At 47.5% G+C, this 15,958-nt stretch overlaps 1 protein-coding gene across 1 annotated transcript; it reads left to right on the top strand.

The window, feature by feature from the left end:
• Positions 1–3,495: 3,495 nt before the first annotated feature.
• LOC308470092 (uncharacterized protein C6orf47 homolog) lies at positions 3,496–15,636 on the top strand. Its single transcript, XM_080993364.1, has 2 exons — positions 3,496–3,853; positions 9,121–15,636. The coding sequence occupies exon 2, from the start codon at positions 9,745–9,747 to the stop codon at positions 10,378–10,380; it is 636 nt and encodes a 211-aa protein (XP_080849490.1). The 5' UTR covers positions 3,496–3,853; positions 9,121–9,744; the 3' UTR covers positions 10,381–15,636.
• The last annotated feature ends 322 nt before the right edge of the window (positions 15,637–15,958 follow it).

The raw sequence follows: 15,958 nt of genomic DNA, 5'->3' as shown, positions 1-15,958 counted from the left end.
ATATACCTTTCTGAAGAAACCAGAGGCCTTTCTCCTGGGCATGGTTGGCCAATTGGTTCCAAAGAAGGATAGAACTTTCTTTATGTATGCTACAACAGCAGCAAGAATACTTATTGCAAAGTTTTGGAAGACACAAGATCTACCCACCCTAGAAGAATGGCAGATGAAGGTGATGGACTACATGGAATTGGCGGAAATGACTGGCAGAATCCGAGACCAGGGAGAAGAGTCGGTGGAAGAAGATTGGAAGAAATTTAAAGACTATTTACAGAAATACTGCAAAATTAATGAATGTTAGAATGATGTTGGACAGAAATTAAGTGGTTTTCAGCTGTAATACTACAAGGGAATATGAAAAATGGGTTATTAATAGGTAAAAATTTAACGTTACAATACTTTAAGATTAAAGATCAAGACAAATAAAGAGGGTATGGATTTGCTGAACCAACAATTCGAACTGGAATACAAAAAAGGGAGGCGTGAGGAGGTCCGGGAAACAAGCTAATGAAAAATATGTAATGGAAAGATTGAGTTGTTTTTAACCATTTTTATTTTTTGTATTTTCTTCTTTTTTATTTTTATTTTGAAACATTTTGAAAATTTCAATAAATATCTTATAAAAAATATATATATTTAGCAATGTATGGCAACGTCCAATAGGTGGCTGCCGAAAACACAAACGTGTTTTATTTATTTAAAACGTTTATACCCTGCTTCTCTGCCCCCTTGAGGAAGTTAACAATCTGACATGCCTTTCTGATAAAATTAATAGACCATAAAGAACACTCACACTGTAGAAATGGATTAGTAGCTGCATTAAGGCAGCACTTGCCAGAAGCATGAGGAAATGAACTAGTTCTGACATGGCACTTAAAAGGTACGATAAGAGTTCATGGATATTTTCTGGCTGGTTTTAGCAGAACCCAGCGGACTTTAAAAAAATAAAAAAATAAAATGGGTGCCGTAAATCCTCAATAGGTGCCTGGCTATTTGTTCCAAAGTGACTTCTTTCAAAATAAATAGGCTATTGTAAACGACGCTTACTCAAAAGTCAATGCCACTATGCTTAGAACTGCAGCCTCCGAGTGATTAATATATGAACAATTATGGCAGGGACAAGGGAACCCATAACCCTCCAGATCCCATAAATCTCAGCCAACATGGCCAGCCCAAGACATTTTGGTACCTGACGAGAACCACAAAATGGCACCCCTTCCCCACCAGCGAAGAGTGAACAAAGGGAGAAATAGTGATCTACATTGGGATCTGCTGCCCCTGCGGATCCTGATGCCTGAGGCAGTTATCTCACCTTGCCTAATGGGTGGGCCAGCGCTGTCAGCCAGAATGGCTCAACAACATCTGGAAGGCCAGGGGTTCATAATCTGTGCCTCAAATTGTAAGGTTTAAAGAGACAGAAGCTCTTTTGGCATGGCAACTCTATTATCAGTCCAGCTTCTCCTCCTCCTAACTTTTGGCTCCTAACCTTGCTATTTTTCTGGGGGAATGGACTCTTTTCATGACATAAGAAACGGTCTGCTGGATCAGGCCAAAGGCTTACCTCATCTAGCATTGTGTTCTCACAGTATTCAAACAGATGCCTAAAGGAAGACTGCAAGCAGGAACCAGAAAACAATGGATAACCAGCCTCATACAGCCAACAACGCTTACGTCTAATTAATGCATGAAGGGGTTAAGACCATAGAGTAAACTGTCCTGCCAGGCTTAGCTAGGTCACTCCCACTTGCCTTGGGAGGAAGGTAATCAAGACTATTGTTTACCTTCAATCTGCCAGGGAAGCTCAAAAGGTGAGCATGTCTTAGCTGGTTGCTGCGGCTCAGACCGCATGGCTCTTACAAGCCACTCTTTGAGTTCCTGTACCTCTAATGTTGGTGCTGGAGGAGACTCTTGAGAGTCCCATGGACTGCAAGAAGATCAAACCTATCCATTCTGAAGGAAATCAGCCCTGAGTGCTCACTGGAAGGACAGATCCTGAAGCTGAGGCTCCAATACTTCGGCCACCTCATGAGAAGAGAAGTCTCCCTGGAAAAGACCCTGATGTTGGGAAAGATGGAGGGCACAAGGAGAAGGGGACGACATGGTTGGACAGTGTTCTCGAAGCTACCAGCATGAGTTTGACCAAACTGCAGGAGGCAGTGGAAGACAGGAGTGCCTGGCGTGCTCTGGTCCAGGGGGTCACGAAGAGTCGGACACGACTAAACGACTAAACAACAACAACACCTCTAATTTAGGAACTTTCACCACTGTCACTAATCCAAGCTTTACTTGGGTGGGGGGGTGGGGATTATTGTTTTGTTTATTGTATTTTTAATTTTGTATCTGAACTGTCCTGACATCTACAGATAAAGGGTGGTATACCAATTTAAGAAATAATAAACACTTCTACTGCCATGGTCCTAGCTCTTTCTTAGGAGAACCCTGGCTCCCACCCAGCCCTTTCTTAGGAGAACCCAGGAATCCTGGCTCCCACCGGCCCCTTCCAAACACTTACGCGCCTTCAGCTCTTGCTCCCCTCCCCCTCAACCCAACCGCATTACTACTACTACTACAGCCTAATCCTGTGGTTCCACAACATGGAGCACATGCCCCATGGCCTTTTAGGCTTCCTCCACGTGAACAGGATCTTATTTTTGAATAATAATAATTATATGTCAAACGGGGTGGGGGTGGGATCAGAATTTTAGAGATGCTTAGGTGGGGCATGGCTAAAAAAAAGGTTGGGAACCACAGGCCTAATCCTTTTGAAACCTGAAACTTGTTTTTTTGTAGGATTCCTCCTATACCTGACCATGGGTAGGCAAACTAAGGCCCCGGGGGCCGGATCCGGCCCAATCGCCTTCTAAATCCTGCCTGCGGATGGTCCAGGAATCAGTGTGTTTTTACATGAGTAGAAGGTGTGCTTTGATTTAAAATGCATCTCTGGGTTATTTGTGGGGCCTGCCTGGTGTTTTTACATGAGTAGAAGGTGTGCTTTGATTTAAAATGCATCTCTGGGTTATTTGTGGGGCCTGCCTGGTGTTTTTACATGAGTAGAAGGTGTGCTTTGATTTAAAATGCATCTCCGGGTTACTTGTGGGGCATTGGAATTCGTTCATTATTTTTTTCCCTTTTCAGAATATAGTCCGCCCCCCACCACAAGGTCTGAGGGACAGTGGACGGGCCCCCTGCAGAAAAAGTTTGCTGACCCCTGCCTGAGACTGTAATTTCAACACCCCACTTCACACTGCCTCTGATACTGTTGCATTGACTAACAGCAACCATAACGATCCTCGCGCCCTCGCAGGGAACCCAGGAGTCCGGGATGCGCCAGCTCCCAGCCCCTCCCGCTCCCTCCGACACCCAGTCCGCCCTTCCAGTTCTCCCACTTCCTCCACCCCCCAGGTAGCCCCTCCTTCCCAGTTGACCCCTCCCTAGAGGCTCCTCCCGCCTTCGGGGTGGCGCTTCTCCTAATCCAGTCCTACCAGAAAATCCCAAGGAAGAGACTTCTCTCTTTCTCCCCCGCGTCTCCTTCCCCCTCCTTCTCCATCTAGGGCTGGGCTAGTCTCTCCCCTTCCTTCTCTCCCTTTGCTCGGCGGGGCCAAAGATCCTCCGGAAAGTCCCTCTTTTGCTGGAGTTTGGACACACATATATATTTATATATTAAAAAAACAAGGTAGGGGACTTTAAAAAGAAGAGCATTGCTACCTTCCAGGGGAGGCGGAGGAAAGGAATGAAATCAAACCGCCCTACTCTGCAAGATAAAAAGCTGAAATCGGAAGGGAAGGAGAAAGAAATCCGTAGGGAGGGGAAGGGGGAAAAGTTGCTCCGGAGGAATCGCTTCTCTGGATCTCACCCGGTACGTGCTAAACGCGTGTGTGTGTGGAAGGGGGGGGGGGCGCGTGTTGCAGCGCTGCGGTCTCTCCGGCAAGCGGGTGGTGCATATTCCTGGAGGGGTTTATTTTGGGGGGTGGGGGTGACCTGGAGATCGGCCCTAATTAGGATCGTTGGGTGCAGTCGCTTAGGGAGGGGGGTGTACAAATTCTCGGGGGAGGGAAGAATCTTTGAGCTAAGGGAGCAGCTCTGGGGGGGGGGGGATTTGCTTTTTTGTGTGTGTGTGGCTGCATCGATTAGGATTCAGGTGAAGGTTTGCAAGGATTCTTTAATTTAGAAGTGGGGGGGGGAGTATTATTATTTTTTTGCAATAAAGGCCTAAGAAGGCAGTTCCCTCCGCCGGGAATCTCATGAAACCTATAAATAGACCAGATGTTGGTTGGCAACCCCCATACACACGCCTCCCCCACACGATTTGAAACATTGCAGAGTTAAATGTGTTGTGAGAGATATCTTGAAATGCCTTATATAAAATCCCAAGTATCCTTATTGCACAGCACTGCAGAGGATACCCCTACACACACACAAACACACACACACACTGATTGTTTTAAGAACTTAAAAGCAGTCGATTCAGGATGCTTCTATAAGGAGACTATTATGCTATAAATGTACACATGTTGAGGCACCTTTTTCCGGTTGAGGCACCTTTTCCGATTAGTCTCGCAAAAGTCATGCTTGCCGCACACTCCAGAGCTGCAGAGAGCAAATGACATAAAACGCCAGAAATCTTCCCCGCCATGAGGCTTAATAACCGACAGCTCCTCAGGCACAGTCCCCTCTAAGCGGAATAAAACCACACTGGTGGGAATGGGATCCCCCAACCAGAGCATATGGCGCCATAATTACACCTAGACCAGACTCCCAGACCAATCTGAAAGTGGCTCACGAGGAATCCCAAGCGCATCCTCGCTTCCTGTCTCACACAAATATCACCACAGCAGAAAGTGCAGCCTTGCCATTTCATTAACACACAGAGACGCATGTTTTGAGGTAGGCTGTTTATGCATATTCATGCAAAAGGTTTGATTCGTCAAGCTGCGGCTTTTCCCGGTGCCTGAAGTATTTTGTGCTTGTGGGTTTTATGATTGTTTCATTCATTCTCATTTTCTGCAAACGGTTGTTGTGTCCCTTGCTAGCCCTATCCGGAGCAGGTCCATCGAAACGGTTGGCCCTAAGTTTAGCCATGATCGTTCATTTCAGTACAGTGGTACCTTGGGTTACAGACGCTTCAGATTACCTACGCTTCAGGTTACAGACTCCGCTAACCCAGAAATAGTACCTCGGGTTAAGAACTTTGCTTCAGGATGAGAACAGAAATCGTGCTCCGGCAGCAGCAGGAGGCCCCATTAACTAAAGTGGTACCTCAGGTTAAGAACAGTTTCAGGTTAAGAACGGACCTCCAGAACGAATTAAGTACTTAACCCGAGGTACCACTGTAGTTAGGGACGCGGGTGGCGCTGTGGGTTAAACCACAGAGCCTAGGACTTGCCAATCAGAAGGTTGGCGGTTCGAATCCCCACAATGGGGTGAGCTCCTGTTGCTCGGTCCCTGCTCCTGCCAACCTAGCAGTTCGAAAGCACGTCAAAGTGCAAGTAGATAAATAGGTACTGCTCTGGCGGGAAGGTAAACGGCGTTTCCATGCGCTGCTCTGGTTCGCCAGAAGCGGCTTGGTCATGCTGGCCACATGACCCGGAAGCTGTACGCTGGCTCCCTTGGCCAATAAAGCGAGATGAGCGCCGCAACCCCAGAGTTGGCCATGACTGGACCTAATGGCCAGGGGTCTCTTTACCTTTACCACTGTAGTTCCAACTCTTGACTTGGGCTGGAGGGGCCACAACCCCGTTAACATATGTAAAATCAGTGTACGTAAGAGACAACTGAGATAAAAGATGAACGAGCAGAGCCAAGAGCCATTATAATAAGCAGAATACGAGAGAAAATCAAGGCTTTCAAAAGTCATTTTTTAAAGCAAGCAAGCTGCTGCATATCTGACGTGGATTGGCTATAGAATCTGGCAGTGTGTGAAAGTCATGCCCTTTACCTCAACCTCAAGCACGAGTTGTGGTTATTCAGTGGTGAGCAGAAAAGCACTCTGAACATGTTCAGAGGCATTCTCTTTCATTGGTAGCTCTTCTGAGGTGCTCTGGGACACTCTTCGTGAACCCCTAGCAGTGGCGAACTTTGGGCTTTAACATTTCCGTGGCACCCTGTATGACACCCAAATCCCCCCTCCCAATCTCTTTTGTCATTGTTGCGGTGCCCTCTCAGATCAGTGCCCAGTGTGGGTGAACCAGTCGGGCTCCCCTAAATTCACCTCTGACCCCTAGTTTCATACAAGCTGTTGGATAATGGGAAACCTAGAGTGGTATATATGTTCTCTCCTGCCCCCCCCAACAGGTAATTCGGGGTAGCTGATGTATTTAACCCTTGATGCCATTGAACTCCAGCTCCCATCATCCCTTTCTGTGGGCCACACTGCCTGGGGCTGATGGGAGTTGTGGTCCAACTATACCTATCTGGAGGGCCGCCATGTTTGTTTATGCACTAAGGGGGAGCCTTCCCCAGACTGGTTCCTTCCAGGTGTTTTGGACTACAATTCCCATCAGCCTCAGCCAGCACCAGGTTGGGGAAGTCACTTTTCTGAGAGTTTAAATGAGGTTTTTGTTCGTCTTGAGGGCTCCTTGTTGGCATATTTCCCCCTACAGCAGCAGAAATGCATAGACGATTATAGAAACAGGTTTCGGCTTGGTGTTGCAAAATATCTATTACGCCATGCAGATCTTGTTTTGTGGCTACAGATGGTGGATATCCATCTGCTTATTTTCAACTAATTGCACATTTTGGGTTCATGCCACCCAAAAGAGATTATTGGGGGGGGGGGGAGAGCAGAGAGAAACTAAGATAGGTCAACCTAAGATAGGGGAAATCAAAATTCTGTAGGTACAAAACCCTTTTTCGGAGTTTTGCAATTAAATTCCAAAGCAATCAAGGGATTGGGAGTGGCTGATAGAATACATTTATATTCTGAGACAGAGATTAGGGTCAGTGTATACAAGCAGCAGATTCAAGTGATGTAAAGGGATTTTCGTTTTTTTTTGGAGCGTACCACTGCAGGAAATTAGGTCTGAGTGCTTCCCCACCAGAAAATCCTCCTGTTAGATGGACAAATACAGAGAAGGCAAGCTTGAACTGTTTCCCAACATGCTGCTTTTTTACATGTAGGAACACGCACGCACTGCATTCAAGAATCGTCCCCCCTACCTGCAGTCTGAAGTAGTCGAATCCAGGATAATAATTTGATTTTAAACTGGCCCTTAATCACTGCCTTGCCTGCAAAAGCTCACTTGGGCAAAGGGCTGCGTTTTGGCCTTGCTTTGCCACAGTTGCCCATGCTCTGGTTACACCTCCAGGTTGGATTATTGCAGTGTGCTGCCCCTGAGGCTGCTCCTGAAGACAGTTTGGAAGCTGCAACTGATATATCCAGTTGTATAATGAAGGTGACAGGCGAGCCTCCCTGGGGACAGCATCACACAAACAGGGAGTCGCTGCAGAGAAGGCCCCGTTCTCGTGTTGCCACCCTCTGGACCTCTCACAGAGGAGGCCCATGAAGAAGGGCCTCAGATGATGAACGAGGAGAGTCTGGATTGTTTCATATGGAGAGAGGCGTTCCTTGAGGCATTGTGGTTCTGTTTTAAGGTTTTATAGGTCCAAACCAGCACTTGGAATAGGGTCTGTGGAAAGCCCTAAACGATGTGGGGCCCAAATATCTGAAGGAACGCCTCTCTCTATAACGGAACCTGCCTGTGTGTTAAGGTCAGCAGGAGAGGTCCTTCTCAAGAGTTCCATCACCAAGTACAGTGGTACCTCAGGTTAAGTACTTAATTCGTTCCGGAGGTCCGTTCTTAACCTGAAACTGTTCTTCACCTGAAGCACCACTTTAGCTAATGGGGCCTCCTGCTGCTGCCGCGTCGCCAGAGCACAATTTCTGTTCTCATCCTGAAGCAAAGTTCTTAATCTGAAGCACTATTTCTGGAAATAAAAAAATTCCTTCCTGTAGCACCTTAAAGACCAACTAAGTTAGTTCTTGGTATAAGCTTTCGTGTGCATGCACACTTCTTCAGATACACTGTATATCTGAAGTGTGTATCTGAAGAAGTGTGCATGCACACGAAAGCTTATACCAAGAACTAACTTAGTTGGTCTTTAAGGTGCTACAGGAAGGAATTTTTTTATTTCGACTATGGCAGACCAACACGGCTACCCATCTGTCACTATTTCTGGATTAGTGGAGTCTGTAACCTGAAGCGTATGTATCCAGAGGTACCACTGTAAAGAATCATAGAATCATAGAGTTGGAAGAGACCACAAGGGCCATCGAGTCCAACCCCCTGCTTAGAAGTAGAAGAAGAAGTAGCCTTCTTAGAAGTAGAAGCCCCTCTTCAGAATTACCTCCTCTCTAAAGTATGTCTGGTTCTGGTACTGCTTGAAGATACACCTCTCTCTTGAGGCCTTTGGGAGGTCTTGAGCATTGTGCTGGTCATGCTGTTGCTGTTTTTCACTGCTTGCTGTTCAATTGCATTCTTTTAAAGTTTTAGCTGCTATTTTATTATTTGTATTCAACGCTTTTTTGTGATTTGTGTAGCCTGCCCTGGGAGCCTGTGGTGAAGGGTGAGGATACAAACATGATCAATGAAACAATAATTTTATTATTGGATAAAATCAGTATTGAGAATTGGTGAGAATCAGTGTTTTGGAAACTGATCATGTGATCAGTTTTTTTAAAAAAATGATAATCTCCCTGGAGAAACTACCAGGGAACATAGTGTGGTATTCAGTTACGTTTCACTTAGTTTTACTCATCATAGGCCCATTGAAGTGAATGGCTCTAAGTAACTCATGTTATTTTCAGTGTCTCTACACTGAGTAAAACTTAGTTGACGATAACCCACAGCTAATATCAGGGCCTTGTCAGTATTTGGGGGTCCGTAACATTTCCTGCTAGCTAGACGGAAAATCTTCATGAAGGATGAGAATTAAAGTTTATTCGCCTTTTAGTCTTCCGTTTTCAGCATTTAAAACCATGTTCACCCTTGCAGCAAGCCCATGGGTCACTATTACCACCATTTTTCAAGATAAGAAGTAGGTTAAATCAGAAATCTCCCCTTAATTGCCATTCTGTCCCACCTGCGGTCAGTTTGCTGACTGAAAATTTCTTTCTTTCGTTCATAGGGGAGGCTGTTCTGGAGTGAAAGATCCCATCTTTTATTTGAGGCAGCATGATGCGAGACTATGGAGCCCCTGAACTAATAAGAAGCTGAGATTTTTTTTATTTTGGGAGACACAAATACACCCTTTTGGAAACAGGGAACCGAACCCACCATGGCCGTTTGGGGTAACGGACCTGCATGCCCTAAGATGGCTGGTTTGCCAGGAGTGTTGAAAAAATCAGTGTGATGTGGCAGGAAGCTCAACTTCCCTCTGTGTGAGCAAACCGTTCTCCAACATATGTATTTCCTTGGACACAGGAGATTCATGTTCTGGGCAGCCAGCATCTAGCACAGCTCCAAGCCCGGAAGAGCCAAGATTTATGGATAACCCACAATTGTGGTTTCCTTGAAGACTGAGCCACCAGCCTTGGCATCTGAAGCAGCAGATGTGAGCAGGAGGAGCAGAAAATGCCATTCTAGGCCGCATTCTTCGTGGCAGGGAGCTGATCTTTGAGAGGCTCAGGTCCCAAGAAAACTTTGGTTGCTCTGGGTGTATAGCTCCCACACCTGCTCTTTAGTTCGTTTACCTATATTTATCTATATTATAATAATATATCTATATTATCGTACATCCTCTCCCTGCACCATGTTCCTCAGCAGAGCCAAATCATGGCTCCCTGGACTGCCTTGGCGACGAGGAAAGGCCAAGGACGTGAAAAAGGAAGGGGAGGAATTGCAGGGGGAGCCGGAGGAAAACACGGCGCCCCCGAAACCAAGATGGTGGAGCGGCCGACGCCTCTTGGGCGCTATTGGCTGGGGCCAAAGTTCCGCTGCTGGAGAGCGCACCCTATTGGCCGGGATACCTCAGCACCTCTCGCCGCCGAAAGCATCCGTGGAATCTCCAGAGCACTTGCAGATCTGCTTCAACTTCACCCGCCACCTCTTTGACCTGTGCGTGGTGACTTTGCTCTGTGCCTCGTCCCCGGCCTTCCGGCTGGTTTTGGATATCCTGGGGTTTGGGGGCCCTCTTAAGGTCTGGCTCCACGGCTTTGCCTGCTTCTTAGTCACCGCTTACGGGATGTACTTGGCTCTGTGGCTGGTGCAGGAGTACCTGGTGCAATTTGCCTGCCTCTACGGCTTCCTGCAGACCCTGGTCTTGTGCGTCAGTATCCAGGCCGGTGGGTCTGAGCCCCCAGAGGAGAAAGAGCCCATCGACTCTGACCCAGCCAAGGAAGAGGAACTGTCGGCAGCCGGCCCAGGCAAGCAGTCGCCGCCGCTATAAGGAGGAAGACTGTGTTGGCCCGCCTCCTGCAGCTGTTCGGGGTAGAATTGGGGGGTGAAGCCAAAGAGCGCAGCTGATGTGGTCCCCATTTAGGATGGCTGGACAGACACGCACAAAAGAGGAGGGAATAGAGAGTGTTGTGCAGCGGGTGTATGTTTGCAAAAACATATGTATGTGTGTATGTCCCGTCCCCCGTGCAGGTGGTTCCAATGCCCATTTGTGAATGGCTTTTTGGGGAGCAAAGGGAGGGGAAGTCCATCACAACTAGGACCACCTAGAGGGGGCTTGGAGAACTCATGGGGCACAAGGGTGGGGAGAGTTGGGTGCACTCCACATCCAAACCAGTCTGAACCTGGTTTTCCTGTCTTGCCTGCCCCCAGTGGGTCTTGGGAACTAGGTTTGGCGGGAAGGTGAGGGGACTCGAGGGTTCATTGACAGAGAACTGTTTGACCACAGAAGCAGGGACATGCCTCTGTAGAGCACGTTAGGCTGGCAGTTTTGAAGAAGCGTTGATGGGGTGGTCCGCACATACCCAGTTCCTATAATCTGCAAAGACTGGTGATTTCATCAGTCAGCGGGGTCCTCGTTTTAGCAGAGGCGTCCCTAGACCCAGTGTGAGTCGTCTAGAATGGACACTGGGAGCTGTGCTTTGATCTTGAACAGCAAGCAAGTGTAGCTTTCTGCTCTGGTGGCCCAGCAGGTGAGGGCAAGACGCTTTGGACAATCACTTTGGAGGGTAGAAGGGAGAGGGCAAGGGAAATGATCTGGGAAGGGCCAGTAGATGCCTCACTGCATCTTCTTGCCCCCGTCTCAGGCTGGGGCGAGTAGGTACAAGGGATGAATCCAGTGGGATGGCGAACATCCTATCTTAACTGGGACCAGAGAGTGGATTTATCTGAGGCTAGGGAGGGGTGGATTTGAGAACTAAGGATCAGATCCTATGAGAGTGACCTATTGTACCTGCACAAGAGGATTCAAAGGAGCCAATGGGAGGACTGGGGTTTGGCAGGAAGTGTTCTAATTGTATGACATCTAATCTAGGGGAGGAAGATTCCAGGAAGTCATGAAAGCCTCCCACAACGTAGAGCAGGGATACCCATCATGGCACCTTCCAGAGATGGTTGGACTACAGTTCCCATCATCCCTGGTTATTGGCTGGGCTTGCTGGGGCTGATGGGAGTTGGAGTTCAGGAACTTCTGGAGGGCAGTATCAGGAAATATGTAAAACTACTGAGGAGGAATCTGGATGGGGTGGACTACTGAGGACTCCCTGTTAGAAATGGACTGCCTCTCCCTAGCTTATTCTGAAGGGGCAAGGTGGGCTGTTTAGAAAGTTGATCTTCCCCTCCATCCCAAACCTCAGGGATAAGCAGTTCTGAGCCTGGAATTTCAGCTAGATTCCACCTGCTCCTCACCAGCATCTAGAACTTTTTCCAGCAGGAGAGTCTAGTTCTTTGCCCTGTTTTACTGATACCCACCCCAAGCAACTTCAGCAATATTGAGATTTTATGCTACCAGATCAGCTTGCACTGTGGGCTGTGTGTTGCCCAAAGGATCTGTGTATGTGATTGAGAGAGGATCTCAGCACACCTCTCAGCGGCCCAGGTGTGCTTGAGCCACACAGGGATACAAATGTCTACCTTTACCACACACCTGCACCTGAGGTGTGCCCTATTGCCTCGCAAGAGGGTGACCCAAGTTTCCCAGAATATTAATGTTCACCTGCGGGCGGCTTGGTTACCTGTACAGACTTGCAATTGGGGCTGCCAGCCATAGGCCCAATCAGCCTCTCTTCCAAGGTCCTGTTTGTGTTTTTCTTGCCAGGGGATGGGAAGTTTATATTGCACCATGCTTGCCGTTGGAACTAGGGACCACCGGAGTGGATGTGGCAGTTGTGTTCGTAGGAACGTTATTCCTTTCCTCATTTCTGGCAAGGCCTCCACATTCCTAGGTCAGCACATCTTTCCAGATCAGCTCCACACTCTTCATTCTTCAGTTCTGTTGTGATCATGTATTTCTGTTGTGATCTCCTAAAACAAACGCCACCTTCTTGTGTGGAATCCATCCTACGTTGTAGCTACGTGAGGTCCACAGTCAGGTCCTTTCCAAGTTATATACCTTACATTTCTGTCTCCCCGCCCCCTTCTTCCCTTCAAGATCCACGGTCTCTGATGCATGCCCAAAATGCCCCCACAACAGATGTTCTCACTGGGTTATCCCCACTCCTTCCACAAACACAAATAAAGTTTAACCTCTCCCCTGAACACTCCTCTGTTAGCCGCAAGCAGTGATGTATAAAACATGCTTTGATTTTGAGTCTCTGGAACCTAGAACATATCCACTCTTTCTCTGTAATCCCTTTTGTGATGTCCCCTTTCCTCGCTAGATCATCCCTCTCCCTCTAGCTCCTTGAGATCCACTTGATCTCCATGTTGTGATAGACAAGAAAGTGGCAAATCAGATCATTCATTTTTTAAAAAATAGTTGCAGGAAATAATTCTACATTGCAACCACATTCAGAGCAAGCTGCAATCTCATTTTCAGCAGAAACACTCCCATTTCATCTAGGAAACGTCCTCTGGATTCAAGGCCTTTTCCAAAAATGCACAACCCTTTCTGCAAAAGCTTTCTCAGATTCATTTCCTTCTCTGAATATTGTCTAATACCCATGTGATATTTTTCAAGTGAAAACCCTCTCTTGTCCGGATAGAGCCAGAACGTCCCATGCCATCTGCCTCGAGCGAGAATAAAAATCTTAAGCGTTCCGGTTCTGAGGCAGAATGAATGCCTTCTCTATCCTTTCAAACTTCTGGCCTGCCACTGCGGGTGCCGGCAAACACTGCTTTTGTGGTGTGCATTCCTGTTCCAGGAAGAAGAGGAGGGCTTTGGCCTCCCAAATGCTGTCGGAATCCCAACTCCCATCAGCCCTAGTTGGAACGGTCAGTAATTAGGAATGATAGGAGTTGTAGTCCGGAGGGCCACAGGCCCCCCACCCCTGAATCAGAGATAGGAACTCAAGAGGAAACAGTTCCCTTTGCCCAGGGTCATGCGCTAGATCTTTGTCTCTCTGTGTGCCAGATCTGAAGTGGACACCCTTTTAATTTCTCCCTCACATACACCTACGAACATCTTCCCCTTTTGCTGAGGGATGAGTAGAAGGCCATCGCAATGGCCATCGCTCTTTGTCGCTCCCTAATGCTGAGGAAAGCGATCCGGAGGGGAGGCCCTCTGAGGCAAACAGCAGCAAGCCCCTTCCACAGTTAGAACACATCACATTTGTCTCCTATCCAGGTACAGTTTTTCACCTGGCATTCCAGAGAGCAGTGAGAGGGGAGGGTGCTTTGGACAATGTCCCCACCTTAATCTCAGGGCCCTTGTAGCTGACTAACTAGGCTAACCACTAGCAGCAGTCGTGGATGTGACACTTCTGTGATACTATGGCCTCGAGGGACTCCTAAAAATCCCATCTTGTGATGTATAGCTGTGGTACTGAAATGTCTACTTTTGTCCTTCGGCCCATTACTCCAAGACCTTTACTTGAAGCTGTAGAGCCACCAGCGCAGTTGTGTCCTAGCAGCGGAATTAGCTGTTTCCTCAAATTGATTTTGACTACAGCCCATTGGGGTAGGTCTATATTGTTGTGGTTTTTTAAATTCAGTCCAGAGCGGCGCAAGTCAGTCTAAAACGAAACCCACCAGCATAAACATCCTTCCTTAGCACAAAGTCTTACGGAATTCTTCCCCTTGTGCTGTTTGGTTGTTGTTAATACTACAACTCCCATCGTCCCTGACTATGTGACCTGGGAATGATGGGAACTGTAGTCCAACAACATCTGGAGGGCCACAGGTTCCCCATCCTTGTGGGCCAAAGCCATCATTCCACCCACTGAAATGTCACTGTTATTCCTGGAAGAGGGTCTAATCTAGACAACGGACTATTGGGGCTGGATCTAGAGAGCTCTCCACACCTCGGAAGCAGGCAGAACAGGATTTCTGACACTCGAACAAATGATTAGGAACCCACTTTGTTTTTGAAAGGCAAGGGGAGAGGGGAGTCAAGAAAATATTTTGAAACGACTGAGTCTTATAATGGGTGAGTCCCTAAAACATTTGAAGGCAGAACTTCCTTGGCAAACCTATCTTTAAATGTGAATTTGTGGCAACTTTCTTGGGGAAAGGCAGGTAGTATTCTGGTATCTGTTGATTTCCCACGACAACTGCACCCCCCACAAAAAAAACCTCATTCTTTCCTCAACCAAACTGAGCCGGAGTTGGGGGTGACTAGGATTCCGTGAGGCCATTTTTGAGAACGACCAACTCGAGGAAGGGTTAAAGCCTTCCACCTGCCTCCCCTGGAAGTGTCCTGTCTGCACACGTGCCAAAAGGATCAGACGAAGCTGGAAATCCTGTGTTTTTTCCACATAATGTGACGTTCCACCCTCTTAGTAGTGACTGACTTCTTATGTTGGTTTCAGTGCAACGCAGTGCTCTTAAAAAACAAAAAAAACCTCGCCGCCTCGCTTACTGGGATTACCAGAGTGCTTATTTGGGAAACCTAGTAATTCCTCAGCACATTTATATTGCGTATCTCAAAATGGCAGGTACTGAAGGGTGTGAGTGGCGTCACACATACTAGCCAGTAGCCGCCTGCGATGTTCCTGCTGAAACATAATGCACCTGTATCATAGCACCGCTGGCTGTGCTATTCTGCGTAGGAGGGAGGGAGAGCTAGAATTTTAATAGGCTCCATCCTGAGGCACCATTGTTATGAAAACTGTGAGGAGTTTGCCAGTGAAGGGAAGATCAAGAGAAAATAATAATAATTGTGTGTGCTTCATGAACAGCAGGAGGAGGCTGGGTGCCTCTGTGTCTCCACAAAACGGTACATCTCTGCAACCCCTTGAGAGCCAAAATATACCTCTTCCCTGTCCTGTTTGGTCATGCACCACTCTAGATGTTCCCCGGTGCCTGAGAAAGTGTGTTGCCGTTTGTGATTTTGGAAGCATAGTGGTTATTTTCTTCATTGGGTGGGGTGGGGTGGGGACCAAATGACCCTGTTTTACTTGGGAACGCATTGGTTGTGTATAGGGGGCGGCTGCAGGCGGGAGAACTGCATAAACTAACCTGTGTATCTATATCCTGACTGCTGTTTTAACCGTTTAAAACACTGTTGATTTGGATTCGTTTATTTTTCCAACCTGTGTTAATATATCTATATATCTATATATTTAAATAAAAGGGAAACTTCAAAGAACAATGCGAGGCTCTGCAATTATCAGTTGCAACCGGAGCAACCTACAGTTGTGCATGGTGCTAGTTCTCATGGCAACTGCATAAAGCCTGGACAGCAACCAGGCAGTTTTTACTGGAGGAGAGGGAAGAAAGGGGTTCATCATTCCTCTGGAGTCTGTGCTGTGGGTCCCTGCCTCCCCCCACCTCCTGCTTTCAGCTGGGCTTGCTTTCACTTTTCACAGCTCAGCTGGGAGGCAAAATGATTTACAGCAGGGCCCACAAACGTCATTCATTAACACTGTCTGTGTATGTGTGGTGGAACATGGGAGGCAGCTCATACATCATGT

Source organism: Podarcis pityusensis (genome assembly GCF_964106645.2).
Source record: "Podarcis pityusensis genome assembly, chromosome: 2".
NCBI classification, from domain to species: domain Eukaryota; kingdom Metazoa; phylum Chordata; class Lepidosauria; order Squamata; family Lacertidae; genus Podarcis; species Podarcis pityusensis.
The sequence above is the reverse complement of the archived record's forward strand: the minus strand, read 5'-3'. Positions and strand labels throughout refer to the sequence as shown.